This window comes from Oncorhynchus mykiss, chromosome 7 (assembly GCF_013265735.2).
Source record: "Oncorhynchus mykiss isolate Arlee chromosome 7, USDA_OmykA_1.1, whole genome shotgun sequence".
NCBI lineage: Eukaryota > Metazoa > Chordata > Actinopteri > Salmoniformes > Salmonidae > Oncorhynchus > Oncorhynchus mykiss.
Window position 1 is genome coordinate 15,819,919 of NC_048571.1, and position 15,092 is coordinate 15,835,010.

At 44.5% G+C, this 15,092-nt stretch overlaps 2 protein-coding genes across 3 annotated transcripts in view; one reads left to right on the forward strand and one right to left on the reverse strand.

The window, feature by feature from the left end:
* Positions 1-7,088: 7,088 nt before the first annotated feature.
* On the reverse strand, positions 7,089-10,856 carry LOC110495701 (growth hormone secretagogue receptor type 1). The gene is made up of 2 exons (XM_021571087.2): positions 9,883-10,856; positions 7,089-9,358 (listed from the first exon to the last, which is right to left on the reverse strand). The coding sequence occupies exons 1-2, from the start codon at positions 10,730-10,732 to the stop codon at positions 9,045-9,047; spliced, it is 1,164 nt and encodes a 387-aa protein (XP_021426762.2). The 5' UTR covers positions 10,733-10,856; the 3' UTR covers positions 7,089-9,044.
* A 1,035-nt stretch (positions 10,857-11,891) lies between these two features.
* Positions 11,892-15,092, forward strand: part of LOC110495697 (phospholipase D1) — a 36,484-nt gene continuing 33,283 nt past the window's right edge. Inside the window, exon 1 of one of the 2 annotated variants that reach the window (XM_036982739.1) lies at positions 11,892-12,011. The gene's annotated coding sequence lies outside the window, so the exon portion shown is untranslated. The remainder of the gene's footprint in view (positions 12,012-15,092) is intronic. The other variant, XM_036982741.1, reaches the window with a different exon arrangement.

Genomic DNA, 15,092 nt, shown 5'->3' on the forward strand with positions numbered 1-15,092 from the left:
TGTGCCGTGTGTGCATGGAGGAGTGTTTGTGATGATGAGATAGTCAGGCAGTCAGACTCAACAGGGGACTGGTATTTATCACTGTCGTCACAACACTCTCTGAATAAGGAATAGTGTAATTTGGCTCTGGTCACTGTAGTGCACGATATATAGTGCCTTCGGAAAGTATTCAGACCACTTGACCTTTTCCACATTTTGTTACGTTACAGCCTTATTCTAAACTTGATTAAATAAATAGAAAATCCTCAGCCATCTATACACAATACCCCATAATGACAAAGCGAAAACAGGTTTTTAAAAATGTTTGCTAATTTATTAAATATAAAAACGTATTTATATAAGTATTAATACCCTTTGCTATGAGACTCAAATTTTTGCTCAGGTGCCTCCTGTTTCCATTGATCATCCTTGAGATGTTTCTACAACTTGATTGCAGTCCACCTGTGGTAAATTCAATTGATTGGACATGATTTGGAAAGACACACACCTGTCTATATAAGGTCCCACAGTTGACAGTGATGTCAGAGATAAAACCAAGCCATGAGGTTGAAGGAATTGTCCATAGAGCGCCGAGACAGGATTGTGTCAAGGCACAGATCTGGGGAAGGGTACCAAAACATTTCTGCAACATTGACGGTCCCCAAGAACACAGTGGCCTCCATCATTCTTAATGGATGAAGTTTGGAACCACCAAGACTTTTCCTAGAGTTGGCCGCCTGACGGAAGCCACTCCTCAGTTAAAGGCACATGAAAGCCCGCTTGGAGTTTGCCAAAAGGCACCTAAAGACTCAGACCATGAAAAACAAGATTTTCTGTCTGATGAAACCAATACTGAACTATTTGGCCTGAATGCCAAGTGTCACGTCTGGGGGAAACCTGGCATTGTCCCTAAGGTGAAGCATGGTGGTTCTTTTTCACTATATATTTTACCTCTTGGGGATGTCATTCGAAAACATAATGTTAACTTTTCACTGCTATGCGGATGACACACAGCTGTACATTTCAATGAAACATGGTGAAGCCCCAAAATTGCCCTTGCTAGAAGCCTGTGTTTCAGACATAAGAAAGTGTATGGCTGCAAACTTTCTACTTTTAAACTCTGACAAAACAGAGATGCTTGTTCTAGGTCCAGATCTTCTGTTGAATCTGACAATTAATCTTAATGGTTGTACAGTCGTCTCAAATAAAACTGTGAAGGACCTCGGCGTTACTCTGGACCCTGATCTCTCTTTTGACGAACATATCAAGACTGTTTCAAGGACAGCTTTTTTCCATCTACGTAACATTGCAAAAATCAGAAACTTTCTTTCCAAAAATGATGCAGAAAAATTAATCCGTGCTTTTGTTACTTCTAGGTTAGACTACTGCAATGCTCTACTTTCCGGCTACCTGGATAAAGCACTAAATAAACTTCAGTTAGTGCTAAACACGGCTGCTAGAATCCTGACTAGAACCAAAAAATTGGATCATATTACTCCAGTGCTAGCCTCCCTACACTGGCTTCCTGTCAAGGCAAGGGCTGATTTCAAGTTTTTACTGCTAACCTACAAAGCAGTACATGGGCTTGCTCCTACCTATCTCTCTGATTTGGTCCTGCCGAACATACCTACACGTACGCTACGGTCACAAGACGCAGGCCTCCTAATTGTCCCTAGAATTTCTAAGCAAACAGCTGGAGGCAGGGCTTTCTCCTATAGAGCTCAATTTTTATGGAATGGTCTGCCTACCCATCTGAGAGACGCAAACTCGGTCTCAACCTTTAAGTCTTTACTGAAGACTCATCTTTTCAGTGGGTCATATGATTGAGTGTAGTCTGGCACAGGAGTGTGAAGGTAAACGGAAAGGCTCTGGAGCAACGAACCGCCCTTGTTGTCTCTGCCTGGCCGGTTCCCCTCTTTCCACTGGGATTCTCTGCCTCTAACCCTATTACAGGGGCTGAGTCACTGGCTTACTAGGGCTCTTTCATACCGTCACTTGAGTGGGTTGAGTCACTGATGTGATCTTCCAGTCTGGGTTGGCGCCCCCCCTTGGGTTGTGCCGTGGCAGAGATCTTTGGTAAGTTGGTGGTTGAAGATTTCCCTCTAGTGGTGTGGGGGCTGTGCTTTGGCAAAGTGGGTGGGGTTATATCCTTCCTGTTTGGCCCTGTCCGGGGGTGTCATCGGATGGGGCCACAGTGTCTCCTGACCCCTCCTGTCTCAGCCTCCAGTATTTATTCTGCAGTAGTTTATGTGTCGGGGGCTAGGGTCAGTTTGTTATATCTGGAGTACATCTCCTGTCTTATCCGGTGTCCTGTGTGAATTTAAGTATGCTCTCTCTAATTATCTCTTTCTTTCTCTCTCTCTGAGGACGTGAGCCCTAGGACCATGCCTCAGGACTACCTGGCATGATGACTCCTTGCTGTCCCCAGTCCACCTGGCCGTGCTGCTGCTCCAGTTTCAACTGTTCTGCCTGCGGCTATGGAATCCTGACCTGTTCACCGTGCTACCTGTCCCAGTCCTATTATTTGACCATGCTGGTCATTTATGAACATTTGAACATCTTGGCCATGTTCTGTTATAATCTCCACCCATCACAGCCAGAAGAGAACTGGCCACCCCTTATAGCCTGGTTCTTCCCTAGGTTTCTTCCCAGGTTTTGGCCTTTCTAGGGAGTTTTTCCTAGCCAACGTGCTTCAACACCTGCATTGCTTGCTGTTTGGGGTTTTAGGCTGGGTTTCTGTACAGCACTTTGAGATATCAGCTGATGTACGAAGGGCTATATACAGTGCCTTGCGAAAGTATTCGGCCCCCTTGAACTTTGCGACCTTTTGCCACATTTCAGGCTTCAAACATAAAGATATAAAACTGTATTTTTTTGTGAAGAATCAACAACAAGTGGGACACAATCATGAAGTGGAACGACATCTATTGGATATTTCAAACTTTTTGTAACAAATCAAGAACTGAAAAATTGGGCGTGCAAAATTATTCAGCCCCTTTACTTTCAGTGCAGCAAACTCTCTCCAGAAGTTCAGTGAGGATCTCTGAATGATCCAATGTTGACCTAAATGACTAATGAGGATAAATACAATCCACCTGTGTGTAATCAAGTCTCCGTATAAATGCACCTGCACTGTGATAGTCTCAGAGGTCCGTTAAAAGCGCAGAGAGCATCATGAAGAACAAGGAACACACCAGGCAGGTCCGAGATACTGTTGTGAAGAAGTTTAAAGCCGGATTTGGATACAAAAAGATTTCCCAAGCTTTAAACATCCCAAGGAGCACTGTGCAAGCGATAATATTGAAATGGAAGGAGTATCAGACCATTTGCAAATCTACCAAGACCTGGCCGTCCCTCTAAACTTTCAGCTCATACAAGGATAAGACTGATCAGAGATGCAGCCAAGAGGCCCATGATCACTCTGGATGAACTGCAGAGATCTAGAGCTGAGGTGGGAGACTCTGTCCATAGGACAACAATCAGTCGTATATTGCACAAATCTGGCCTTTATGGAAGAGTGGCAAGAAGAAAGCCATTTCTTAAAGATATCCATAAAAAGTGTATTTTAAAGTTTGCCACAAGCCACCTGGGAGACACACCAAACATGTGGAAGAAGGTGCTCTGGTCAGATGAAACCAAAATTGAACTTTTTGGCAACAATGCAAAACGTTATGTTTGGTGTAAAAGCAACACAGCTGAACACACCATCCCCACTGTCAAACATGGTGGTGGCAGCATCATGGTTTGGGCCTGCTTTTCTTCAGCAGGGACAGGGAAGATGGTTAAAATTGATGGGAAGATGGATGGAGCCAAATACAGGACCATTCTGGAAGAAAACCTGATGGAGTCTGCAAAAGACCTGAGACTGGGACGGAGATTTGTCTTCCAACAAGACAATGATCCAAAACATAAAGCAAAATCTACAATGGAATGGTTCAAAAATAAACATATCCAGGTGTTAGAATGGCCAAGTCAAAGTCCAGACCTGAATCCAATCGAGAATCTGTGGAAAGAACTGAAAACTGCTGTTCACAAATGCTCTCCATCCAACCTCACGGAGCTCAAGCTGTTTTGCAAGGAGGAATGGGAAAAAATGTCAGTCTCTCGATGTGCAAAACTGATAGAGACATACCCCAAGCGACTTATAGCTGTAATCGCAGCAAAAGGTGGCGCTACAAAGTATTAACTTAAGGGGGCTGAATAATTTTGCACGCCCAATTTTTCAGTTTTTGATTTGTTAAAAAAGTTTGAAATATCCAATAAATGTCGTTCCACTTCATGATTGTGTCCCACTTGTTGTTGATTCTTCACAAAAAAATACAGTTTTATATATTTATGTTTGAAGCCTGAAATGTGGCAAAAGGTCGCAAAGTTCAAGGGGGCCGAATACTTTCGCAAGGCACTGTACATACATTTGATTTGGTGGCAGCATCATGCTGTGGGGATGTTTTTCAGTGGCAGAGATTGGGAGACTAGTCAGGATCGAGGCAAAGATGAATAGAGCAAAGTACAGAGAGATCCTTGATGAAAACCTGCTACAGAGCGCTCAGGACCTCAGACTGGGGCGAAGGTTCACCTACCAACAGGAAAACGACCTTAAGCACACAGCAAAGACAACGCAAGTGGCTTCGGGACAAGATTCTGAATGTCCTTGAGTGGCACAGCCAGAGCCCGGACTTGAACCATCTCTGGAGAGACCTGAAAATAGCTGTGCAGCGACGCTCCCCATCCGACATGACAGAGCTTGAGAGGATCTGCAGAGAAGAATGGGAGAAACCAAATACAGGTGTGCCAAGCTTGTAGCGTCATACCCAAGAAGACTCGAGGCTGTAATCACTGCCAAAGATGCTTAAACAAAGTACTGAGTAAAGGGTCTGAATAGTTATGTAAACGTGATATTTCAGTTATTTATTTAATAAATTAGCTAACATTTCTAAAAAACATTTTTTGCTTTGTCATTATGGGGTATTGTGTGTAGATTGAAGAGGGGGAAAAATAACAATTAAATCAATTTTAGGATACGGCTGTAACCTAACAAAATTTGGAAAAAAGTCAAGGGGTCTGAATACTTTCCGAAGGTACTGTAGGGAATAAGGTAGCATTTGAGGTACAGCCAGACATGAATCACATCTATAATCCAGCCGACGCTGTGAAAATATGCAACCTTCACATTCAGTTTTAGGGAGAATCTCCTATTTAATGGCCACTATAACCCTGACTGAACTGTGTGTCTGGAGAAGAGACCAGCGGGGAGGGGAGATGCACAAAAGCACATGCAGCCTCTTCTTCGACACACTGATTTGTGCAGGAACATTGCCATCGATCCTCTCTCACTCTCTTTGTCTTTCTATCTCTCTTTACCTTTCTCTTCTCTCTCAGCCTTCCTCTCACGTTCTGTCTCTCTCTGTCTCTCCCTCTCTCGCTCCCCTCCGTCTCTCAGTGTGTGTTTGTTTGAGTGTGTGTGTGCACGCGCCTGTGTCCAGCAATAGCTTGTGATTTATTCCCAAGCGGCCTCGATAGCATCTCACTGGATAACAGGAGGCATTAAATCACAGAAATAAAATTATTCCTCCTGTCTCTGAGACACACACACTGCATCTCACAAGTGATGCAGAGTAACTCATTGACTCTTTCTATATCTATAATTTCTGAATCAATCTTTTCTCAAGTGGTCTCTTACTTCCAAGTTCCTCTCTCTCTGACTCATCTTACCTCATTCATTCATTTCTACACTCCTCATATTCTATGTACCACCATCAATGTCTTTCTCACTTTCCTTCTTCCTCTTTCCATCCCTCGTTTCTCTCTCTGACCTCTTTCTTTCCCTTTCTCCTCCTGTCCTTACTCTGTCTTATAGGACTTTTTGATCAGGCAACTCAGAAAGCCTCAGATGCGACAGAAGGGTCCTTTGAACCTAACTTGAAGATGGTTGTCACTTGTTACCACAACCACAATGTCAAAATTGTCTTGTCGTAAAATTCATGAACACAAAAGTGTACTTTTCAGTCTTAAATTAAGGTTAGGGTTAGGCATAAGGTTAGCAGTGTGGTAAAGGTTAGAGTTATGCTTAAAATTCTATTTTAAGAAGAGAAATTGTAGAAATAGGCGGGGTGTAGCCATAATTATGGCTGTGAGAACTAGTGACGACCATTGAGGATGGGTGGCTTTGAGGCTGCCTGATTTAAAGGCACTGAGACGAGAGGAAAGCAGAGGAGGTGAAATAAGAGAGGAGAAGATGGGGGAGAGGTGAGGATGAAATCTGTGTGTTTGTAGGCTACCCATGTGTGCACCTCTCAGTCATGACGGAGTTAAACTACTTATGTCTGAAATGTAAAAAATGACACGTAAACAATGTTGAATCATTTTTATCTCCCGGAATGAGTTCAGACCAAGTTGGCAACCTGATGATATGGATCAATATTAAAATACATACAGTGTTTTCTTCCATTATAGTTTGTAAAGGCATAGTACAGATTATTATAGCGGTACAAACATGGATACATAGTTAAGCGTTACATTAATTTGGGCTGAAGCGCCATGTCTGTAGTTGCATTTCCACATTTTAAGTCTTTTTCCAGGCGATGTTTGTGGTTCATATTTGCAGATTGGTTCTGCAGTCCTTACTTGTAGTCTTTAAGTCCATACCCAGCCTGGTCTCATAGACTAGACGTAACATTGTAAATTAAAATCTGGGACACTCAAATTAGTATGATATGTAACGTTTTGTATGGTTACATAAGACAGATGGTTACTCAAGATAAAAATGAAATACAGTGCATTCAGAAAATATTCAGTTCCCTTGACTTCCCCCCCCCCCCCAAAAGTCACTCCTCAGTAAATTGCACATGACAGCCCGCTTGGAGTTTGCCAAAAGGCACCTAAAGGACTCTCAGACCATGAGAAAAAAGATTCTCTGGTCTGATGAAAGCAGGATTGAACTCTTTGGCCTGAATGCCAAGAGTCACGTCTGGAGGACGTACTGAGCAAATGGTACTGAGTACTGAGTAAAGGTTCTGAATACTTATGGAAATGTGATATTTTAGTTTTTTCTAATAAATTAGCAAACCTTTCTAAAAAACCTGCTTTTGCTTTGTCATTATCGGGTATTGTGTGTAGATTGATGATGAAAAAACAAACAATTTAATCAATTTTAGAATAAGGCTGTAATGTAACAAAATGTGGAAAAAGTCAAGGGGTCTGAATACTTTCCAAATGCACTGTAGGATGATGAGTACGTGTATAATGCAGATGTCTAGTAACCCAAAGGTTGCGAGTTCAAATCTCATGATGGACAACTTTAGCACATTAGCAACTTTTCAACTACTTACTACTTTTTAGGTACTATGCAAAGTCACAATAATCACAAGAATGGCTTGGATTATTGTGACTTTGCCATTGTAATTGTTTGTAAACTTGTATAGTCAAATTAATCTATGATCGTATGCTATCCATTTGTTTGCATGCTGTTCTTTGTATGACATTTTAATATTTGATTATTAACCAATGATATTAGGCCACTCCTGGCCATGATTACAGACACCTGTGTCTTTTGACACTATATAAACGAGTCATCCCGCAGTGTTTGTGATTATACCCTGATGAAGACAGCTTGGCTGTCGAAACGTTGGTATTACATTTTTGCATCTGAGCTCCTAGAGTGTGCGGCTCTCTTTTATTTTCAAGTTTCTACTCCGCTGGCCAGCACCTCGCCTTAATAGGTGTGCGTTTCTTTTTTTCTTCTAGATCACTATGCAACTACTTAGCATTTTAGCTAACCCTTCCCCTAACCTTAACCCTTCCCCTAACCTTAACCTTTTAACCTAACTCCTAAACGTCACCATAACCTTAATCCCTAGCCTAGCTAACATTAGCCACCTAGCTACAATTCGTTACGTATCATATGTTTTGCAAATTCGGAGCATATTGTATCCATTTCAGATTCGTGTTGCAGATTCATAACATATTGTACGTTTAGCAAATTTGTAACATATAATACGAATTCTAATTCATAACATATCATATGAAATGAATGATGGACATCCACAAATGAATACATACCATATGAAACGTAACATATTATACTAAATGGAGTGTCTCGGATTTATGTACAGAATAACATGAAATGCTCCTGGAGTCCTGGTTGCCATGTCAGAATTCTGGAGTCCAAGGCAGTGGCTGCTTTGTAAGTACTTATAAGATAAGCCAAGACTAATACCAATCAGATTGAACTGTTACTAAGCTGCTATTTACAGAGTAAGGCTGGCGGTATAATTAGCCTACTGTACATGCTATCATAGCAAAAAAATGTTACCTATATCTACACACACTGCCAAACACACCAACACAGTCACTCACCATAAACACACACACACACCAACACACGACGTCACTCACCATAAATACACATACCCCAACACACCCAATCACTCAACATAAACAAACACACACACAGTACTCCAGTCCCTCTCTCTCAGGGTACAGAGAAGTGCATCACGGTCTACAGTGCTTTTCTTTGTCATCCAGAATACAGTTCACATATCAGTTAAGGCAAGCGTAATAACTATTTTGGTTTGTGTGTGTGTGTGCGTGTGTTGCATGTGTGATTTGTAGAAAATACATAGGTGTCCGTTTCAAGAGCTGTTTAATAGTTTTTGTTGCTAATGGTGTGCTTCTTTTGGGGTGACAGAAACGCCTTATAAATATTTTATAAAACATGTTCTCAAACGCCTTTGTCTGTCTTTGCCGGGCGAGTTGTGACATCAAAGCGACAGTCTTATTCAGAGTCCTTGAGGCTAATTCAATTAATATGTTCAACGCAAGGGCAGGGCGGACTGACCAAATTTCAATCAATAATCAACGTCCATGGACGTTATGCGTAAGCCGGTGCTCTCTTGGATTAAAGACCAATGAATCCTTGATGGTCCATAATGGTGCCTGTTTGATCAACCAGGGAAAGCAGTGGTCACTGATGAGAAACACACAAGAAGAGTTTGATCACAACAACTACATGTCAAAATCAGAGAAGTATATATCTAGCGCCCATTCCCCCTCCAAATTGGCTACAGTCACAGGCTAACAGTGGACTCTGTCCAGGCAGGTGAACTCTCTCCTTTGACAGTGCTTGCTGTTCTCCCTCTGGGTGGTTGAGTCTCCTGTAGACCAAACAGTTGGGCAGCAGCTGACCGGTACTTCCTAGACATGGTGTTATAGAGGACAGGGTTGATGGCAGCCGAGAGATAGAAGAGGACAGTGGAAACAAGGGAGCAGTACTGGGTGAAGAGAGACCAGAGAGGAGAGGAGCCCTCTGAGGAATGGGACATAAGGTAACGATGCAAGTGGAAAGGCAGCCAGCACAGGACGAAGGCAAAGACCACTACAGCTGGAGAGAGAGAGAGAGAGAGGGAGAGGGGAGACAGATAATAAATGTTTGTAATATTGGATTTCTCCTTTTATGCTAATAATAATAGAGGGGGGAGTGGGAAGGGGGAATTGAGGGAGGAGGGGAGGCACATACAATTAATTCCAACCATAAAACATTAAATGCAAACATCAGTAATATTATTTTTTTCAGAGAGAGAAATGGCAGAAAGGGGTATGAGGGGAAACTATAGTTATGCCTAATTAAATTACTTTGGTAAAGCTTTACACGACTGGCTGTTACCATGGTTATTAGGTTACTGTGCTGACTGTATAAACTTATACACAGCTTGACGTTATATCTACATTATTTACATTATCATTGTCTTGTTACAATGTTTGATTGATTTAATTCGTATCGGAACCAATATTTTTCCTTTTTTAAATGTCTCCAATTCTGTGGCCTTTTTAAAATATTATAAACATCTCAATTATGCCGTGGTTAAAGCATGGTTTTGAATATGAGCAACATGTATTGCACCCTACCTAACATCTTGACGGTCTGTCTGTTGCTCTTGTCCCTGTGTGCTACGTTAGCTCCAATACTGTTCTCTCTCCGTCTCTTCCACAACCTTCGTCCAATCAAACTGTACACCACAGTCAAACAAAACACCGGCAGGAAGAAAAACACAGAGCTAACCAACGCCATGGCGGCTAGAAGCCCAGACTCAACCGCGTACTGGGTGGGTTTACACTCGCTAGTGTCTATCTCTGTCTGTCCTTCCGCCCCACCAGCAGTCACAGAGTTTCCCGCCGCTGGGCGAGTCTCGTGCTCCACTCCCACCAGAACGAAGACAGGTCCCGCGCTCAACAGCGACACGAGCCAGAGAAAGATGATGAGCGCACGAACGCGTCGCTTGGTGACCAGGCGTTTGGCGCGAAGTGGGAAGCAGATGGCCAGGTACCGCTCCACGGACAGAGCGGTTATATTCAAAATGGTTGAATAAGTGCAGCACTCACTAACGAACTGAAACAGCTTACAGAATGTATCTCCAAATATCCATGGCCTGTACTTCCATAACCGATACACATCAGGGGGCATACAGAGGAATATCAACAGGTCTGAGACAGCCATGCTACATAAGTAGAGGTTAGTGGTTGTTCTCATGTCTCTGTACTTAGACACGACCAGTATAGTCATTACATTTCCGGTCACTCCCGCCAGGAACAGGAGAGCACAGGTGATGGTGATTCCCATTAGAACGGGGATGGGGAAGAGGTTTTCGGGGGGCACGGGACCCCGGTAGCTCCCGTTAAAGTAGTAGTTCCAGTAGTTCTCCTCCCAGCTGCAGTTAACGGGAGAGAGACAGTCAGTTCGGTTCGGCCAGGAGCGCATGCTGCCAGCGGGTCATTCACGCGGCTGGAGGTTCTCCTTGGGGCGGCTGGCGTGCTCCTCTTGTCTCCGCATGTCCTCTATTCCTATTGAGTGCGTGTGTGTGATGCGTAAAGGATCTTATGGTTTTAAGCTCCTAGTCCGCCTCTATTTTAGAACAGTCTTGCACTGAAGCAATAAAACACACCTTCCCATCTTGTCTTCCATTTACAAAAGTATTTTACTTGTAAGAAATAAAGTATAGCCTTTGAATGTTATTAAATATATCACAAGCTAAAATTCATGTCTGAAGAAAGAAAATAATACTCGAGCATCCGTTGAGCGCATTGTACAAAAGTATTAAACAAACTTGAATAGGATCTGATATTCATTTTCCTATGGTATTGTTAGGGCTATATATTGGTCTAAATTACATAGATACATTTTTTTAAATCGATAAATGATGAGCGAGAAAAGACGACCTTCTAAAACAACATCCTCCAAAAAGTGTCCCTCTCTTGCTCTGTCCCCTTCATGCGCTCTTATGCGTCAGATGAAAACACGGTAACCTAGACTGAAGGTGAGTCACAGTCAGGGTTTTGTGATGTGACTCTGGAAAGCTCCTCCAACCACTCAGCCAAGAGAAATGGGTAAACAACAAAAACATCCAAACAACATCAACATCCTCTATGAGTCTGTGACATTGAATATTATGGTTTCAGAAATGCAGTCCACATTTCTCTCTCTCTTTCTCTTTCTCTCTCTCTCTCTCTCTCTCTCTCTGGAACCTCCATGTAAGATCAATAGATCGATGTCCTCCTCTGTGATTTGATGAGAAATCTCTAAAGAGAAAAAACAACGTTTTTAAATATGGCACATTCACACCTCACACACATGCACATGCTCTAGTTTTTCTCATAATTGAATGGAGCAGAAACAACTGTCACAACTGAAAAACAGAGGGAGAGAGAGTGTGAAGGAGGGCAGCCGAGAGAGAGGGAGGGGGTCCTACTGGTAGCCCTAGCTTAGATCTAGCACGCCACCTAATGGTTAAAGCAAAGCCGGTGTGTGTGTGTTCGTGTTTGTGGGTGTTTGTGTGCGTGTGTGTTTCTGTGTGTGGCCAACAGTATGACCAGATTATGATCTATGATGGAGGTTATTGGGTAGATTATTTCTCTGCCCTTTGCTCTGTGCTGTTTACCTATACAGGACATTTTAGAGAGAGAGAAGACACCTCAGATGACAGAAGTCCAGAGGTCTGATCACAGCAAGTCAGTGACCCATCAACTTTTCACTGCAACAGGTACTCAGTCTGTGTGCGTGTATGTGTGTGTGTATGTGTGTATGTGTGTGTGTATGTGTGGATGTGTGTGTCTCACTTCTTTCTATTACTTTTCTAATTTTCTGTCTCTAGTAGCTACATTAACCAACAAAGACTAGCAATGATTGTGATATGTGGTTTTACTACTTTACTAATTTAGCTGAATGCATTGATTGTATGTCGCTCCGGATAAGAGCGTCTGCGAAATTACTCAAATGTGAAAATGTCAAATGTAATGTAATGTAATGTGTGACTTACTCTAGCATCATTCTCACAGGGTGTGGTGTAGCGTTCAGGTCAAAGTCTCAGTCATAAACACACACATATGTATGCAAACACACACACACACACACACACACACACACACACACACACACATGGATACACACACACACACAACACATGCACTCGCAATACAGTCTGTGTATATAGTGAGGAGACCAATGTGCAGATTCAACCTCAGGTGGAGGGAGATATTCACTTGTAGGGTGGATAGGATAGGTGTGTGTTTCTGTGTGTGTGCAGGAGCCACTCCGGAAATATCTAGCCACCGTCCATATCGACTGTTATGTATGTCCCTTACTAACACAACTCAGGATATGACCCAGATGCAGACACAGGAGACAGAAGGTTCAATACACAGAGTAGTTTATTAAAACAACAAGAGAGAGACAAATGGCAGGACGAGATCAGTCGTAGGGGGGACGAACAGCAGAGGGGCTAAGAATCTTAGAGATGTGAAAAGGGCCGATAAAACGGGGACTCCACCCGCAGGGAGCCGGGGTCCGGTGGCAGTCCGCCTGTCGTTGATACCTGGAGGTGGTCTTGAGAAGAGCAGACCGGGCTCTCTTCCAGGTACAGCGACAGCGGCGGACGAACATCTGGGCCGAGGTAATGCTGACCTCTTCTTCTTGCTCAGGGAAGAGCAGGGGGATAATAACCCATCGAACACTCGAAAGGTGAGAGACCAGTGGCTGAAGAGGGAAGGGTGTTGCAGGCGTATTCCACCCACACAAGTTGCTGGCTCCAGGTAGTGGGGTTGGCAGAGACGAGGCAACGAAGAGTTGTCTCCACGTCCTGATTAGCTCACTCCGAATGACCTTTAGACTGGGGGAGAAACCCAGAGGACAGGCTGGCCGACAACCCAATGAGTGTGAAGGATGCCTTCCAGAACCAGGACGAGAACGAGGACCACAGTTGGAGAGCATGTTCACCAGAAGTCCATGGATCCGGAAGACGTGTTGCACCATGAGCTGGGCCGTCTCCTTGGCTGAGGATAGCTTGGGGAGGGGAATGAAGTGGGCAGCTTTGAAAACCTGTCTACCACTGTAAGGATAGTAGTGTTGCCATCAGATGGAGGGAGACCAGTGACGAAGTCCAGGGATCAATGTGACCAGGGACGGTAAGTGACAGGAAGTTGAAGGAGGCCAGCCAGAACATGCCATGAAGTCTTATTCTGAGCACAGACAGTGCAGGCGGCGACGAACACGGAGACGTCAGGAACCACGGTAGGCTACCAAAAGCGTTGTCACACAAAAGCCAGGGTCTGAAGGGAGCCAGGGTGGCAGGCAAGCTTGGAGGAATGAGCCCATTCCAGGACCGGAGAGAAGGCAGCATCTGGGACAAACTTCCGGTTAGCCAGGCCCCCCTCACGGGCCTGGTTCTCTATTCCCCAGATGAGAGCAGCCGCTAGACACGAGGTAGGAAGGATGGTCTCGGGGTCCGAGAGTGTAGCAGCGGGGCTATAGTGGCGTGAAAGCGCATCCAGCTTAACATTCTTGGACCCTGGGCAATAGGAGATGGTAAAGTTGAACAGAGTGAAAAGCAGGGCCAATTGAGCTTTCCTGGAGTTGAGACGATTGGCGGTGCAGAGATATTCCATGTTCTTGTGATCCGTCCACACAATGAATGGATGTTCCGCCCCCTCTAACCAGTGCCTCCACTCCTCCAATGCCATCTTCACCACAGCAGTTCTCGATTTCCCACATCATAAGTCCTCTCTGTGGCATTAAGACAATGGGAAAAGAAGGTGCAGGGATGCAGCTTTAGGTCCAGGGCAGAATGTTGGGACAGGACAGCCCCCACTCCCATGTCCAAAGTGTTGACCTCCACCACGAACTGATGGGACCAGTCCGGATGGATTAATATGGGAGCTGTGGTGAAGCAGTGCTTTAGGTCCAGGAACGCCCGGTCAGCAGCTGGGGACCATGTGAACAGGACCATGGGAGAGGTGAGTGCTGAAAGGGGGGAAGCCAGGGTGCTGTAACCCAGTAAATGGCGATAGAAATGGGCAAATCCCAGGAAGCGTTGCAGCTGCACTCTGGAAGTGGGTTGAGGCCAATCCACCACCGCTCTCACCTTCCCGGGATCCATCTGCATATTACCAGCAGTGATGATGTATCCTAGGAAGGAGATGGTGGAGCGATGGAATTCATATTTTTCTGCTATAACAAAAAGCTGGTTCTCCAGGAGACGCTGGAAGACTTGTTAGAAGTGGAGAACGTGTTCTTGAGCTGAGCGGGAAAAGACAAGGATGTCGTCAAGGTAGACGAACACGAACCGGTTCAACATGTTGTGGAGAACGTTGTTAACCAGGGCTTGGAACACCGCAGGAGCGTTGGTCAGACCGAACGGGGTCACCAGGTATTCGTAGTATCCGCTAGCTGTGTTAAAGGCTGTCTTCCACTCCATCACCTTCCCGTCTCCTCACCAGATGTTAGGCGTTCCGCAGTTCTTAACCGTGATGTCATTAAGGCCCCGGTAGTCGACTCACGGGCACCGGGTTTTGTCCCTTTTCTCCACAGAGGGGGAGGCAGAAGGACAGGTACACATTGCAGCCAGGAAGTCATTGATGTACGTTTCCACAGCCTTGGTCTCCAGACCCAACAGAGCTCAAAACCTTGCTGAAAACCTCCCGGAGGTCCTGGTACTCTGCGGGAACGGCGGAGAGGTCCGAGGCTTCTTCCGAGCCCACAGGAAGAAGTCCTGGGGCAGGCTGCACCAACTTCAGGCAATGAGCGTGGTAGAACGGGCTCCTGCCCATGATAGCACCAGCAGTCCAGT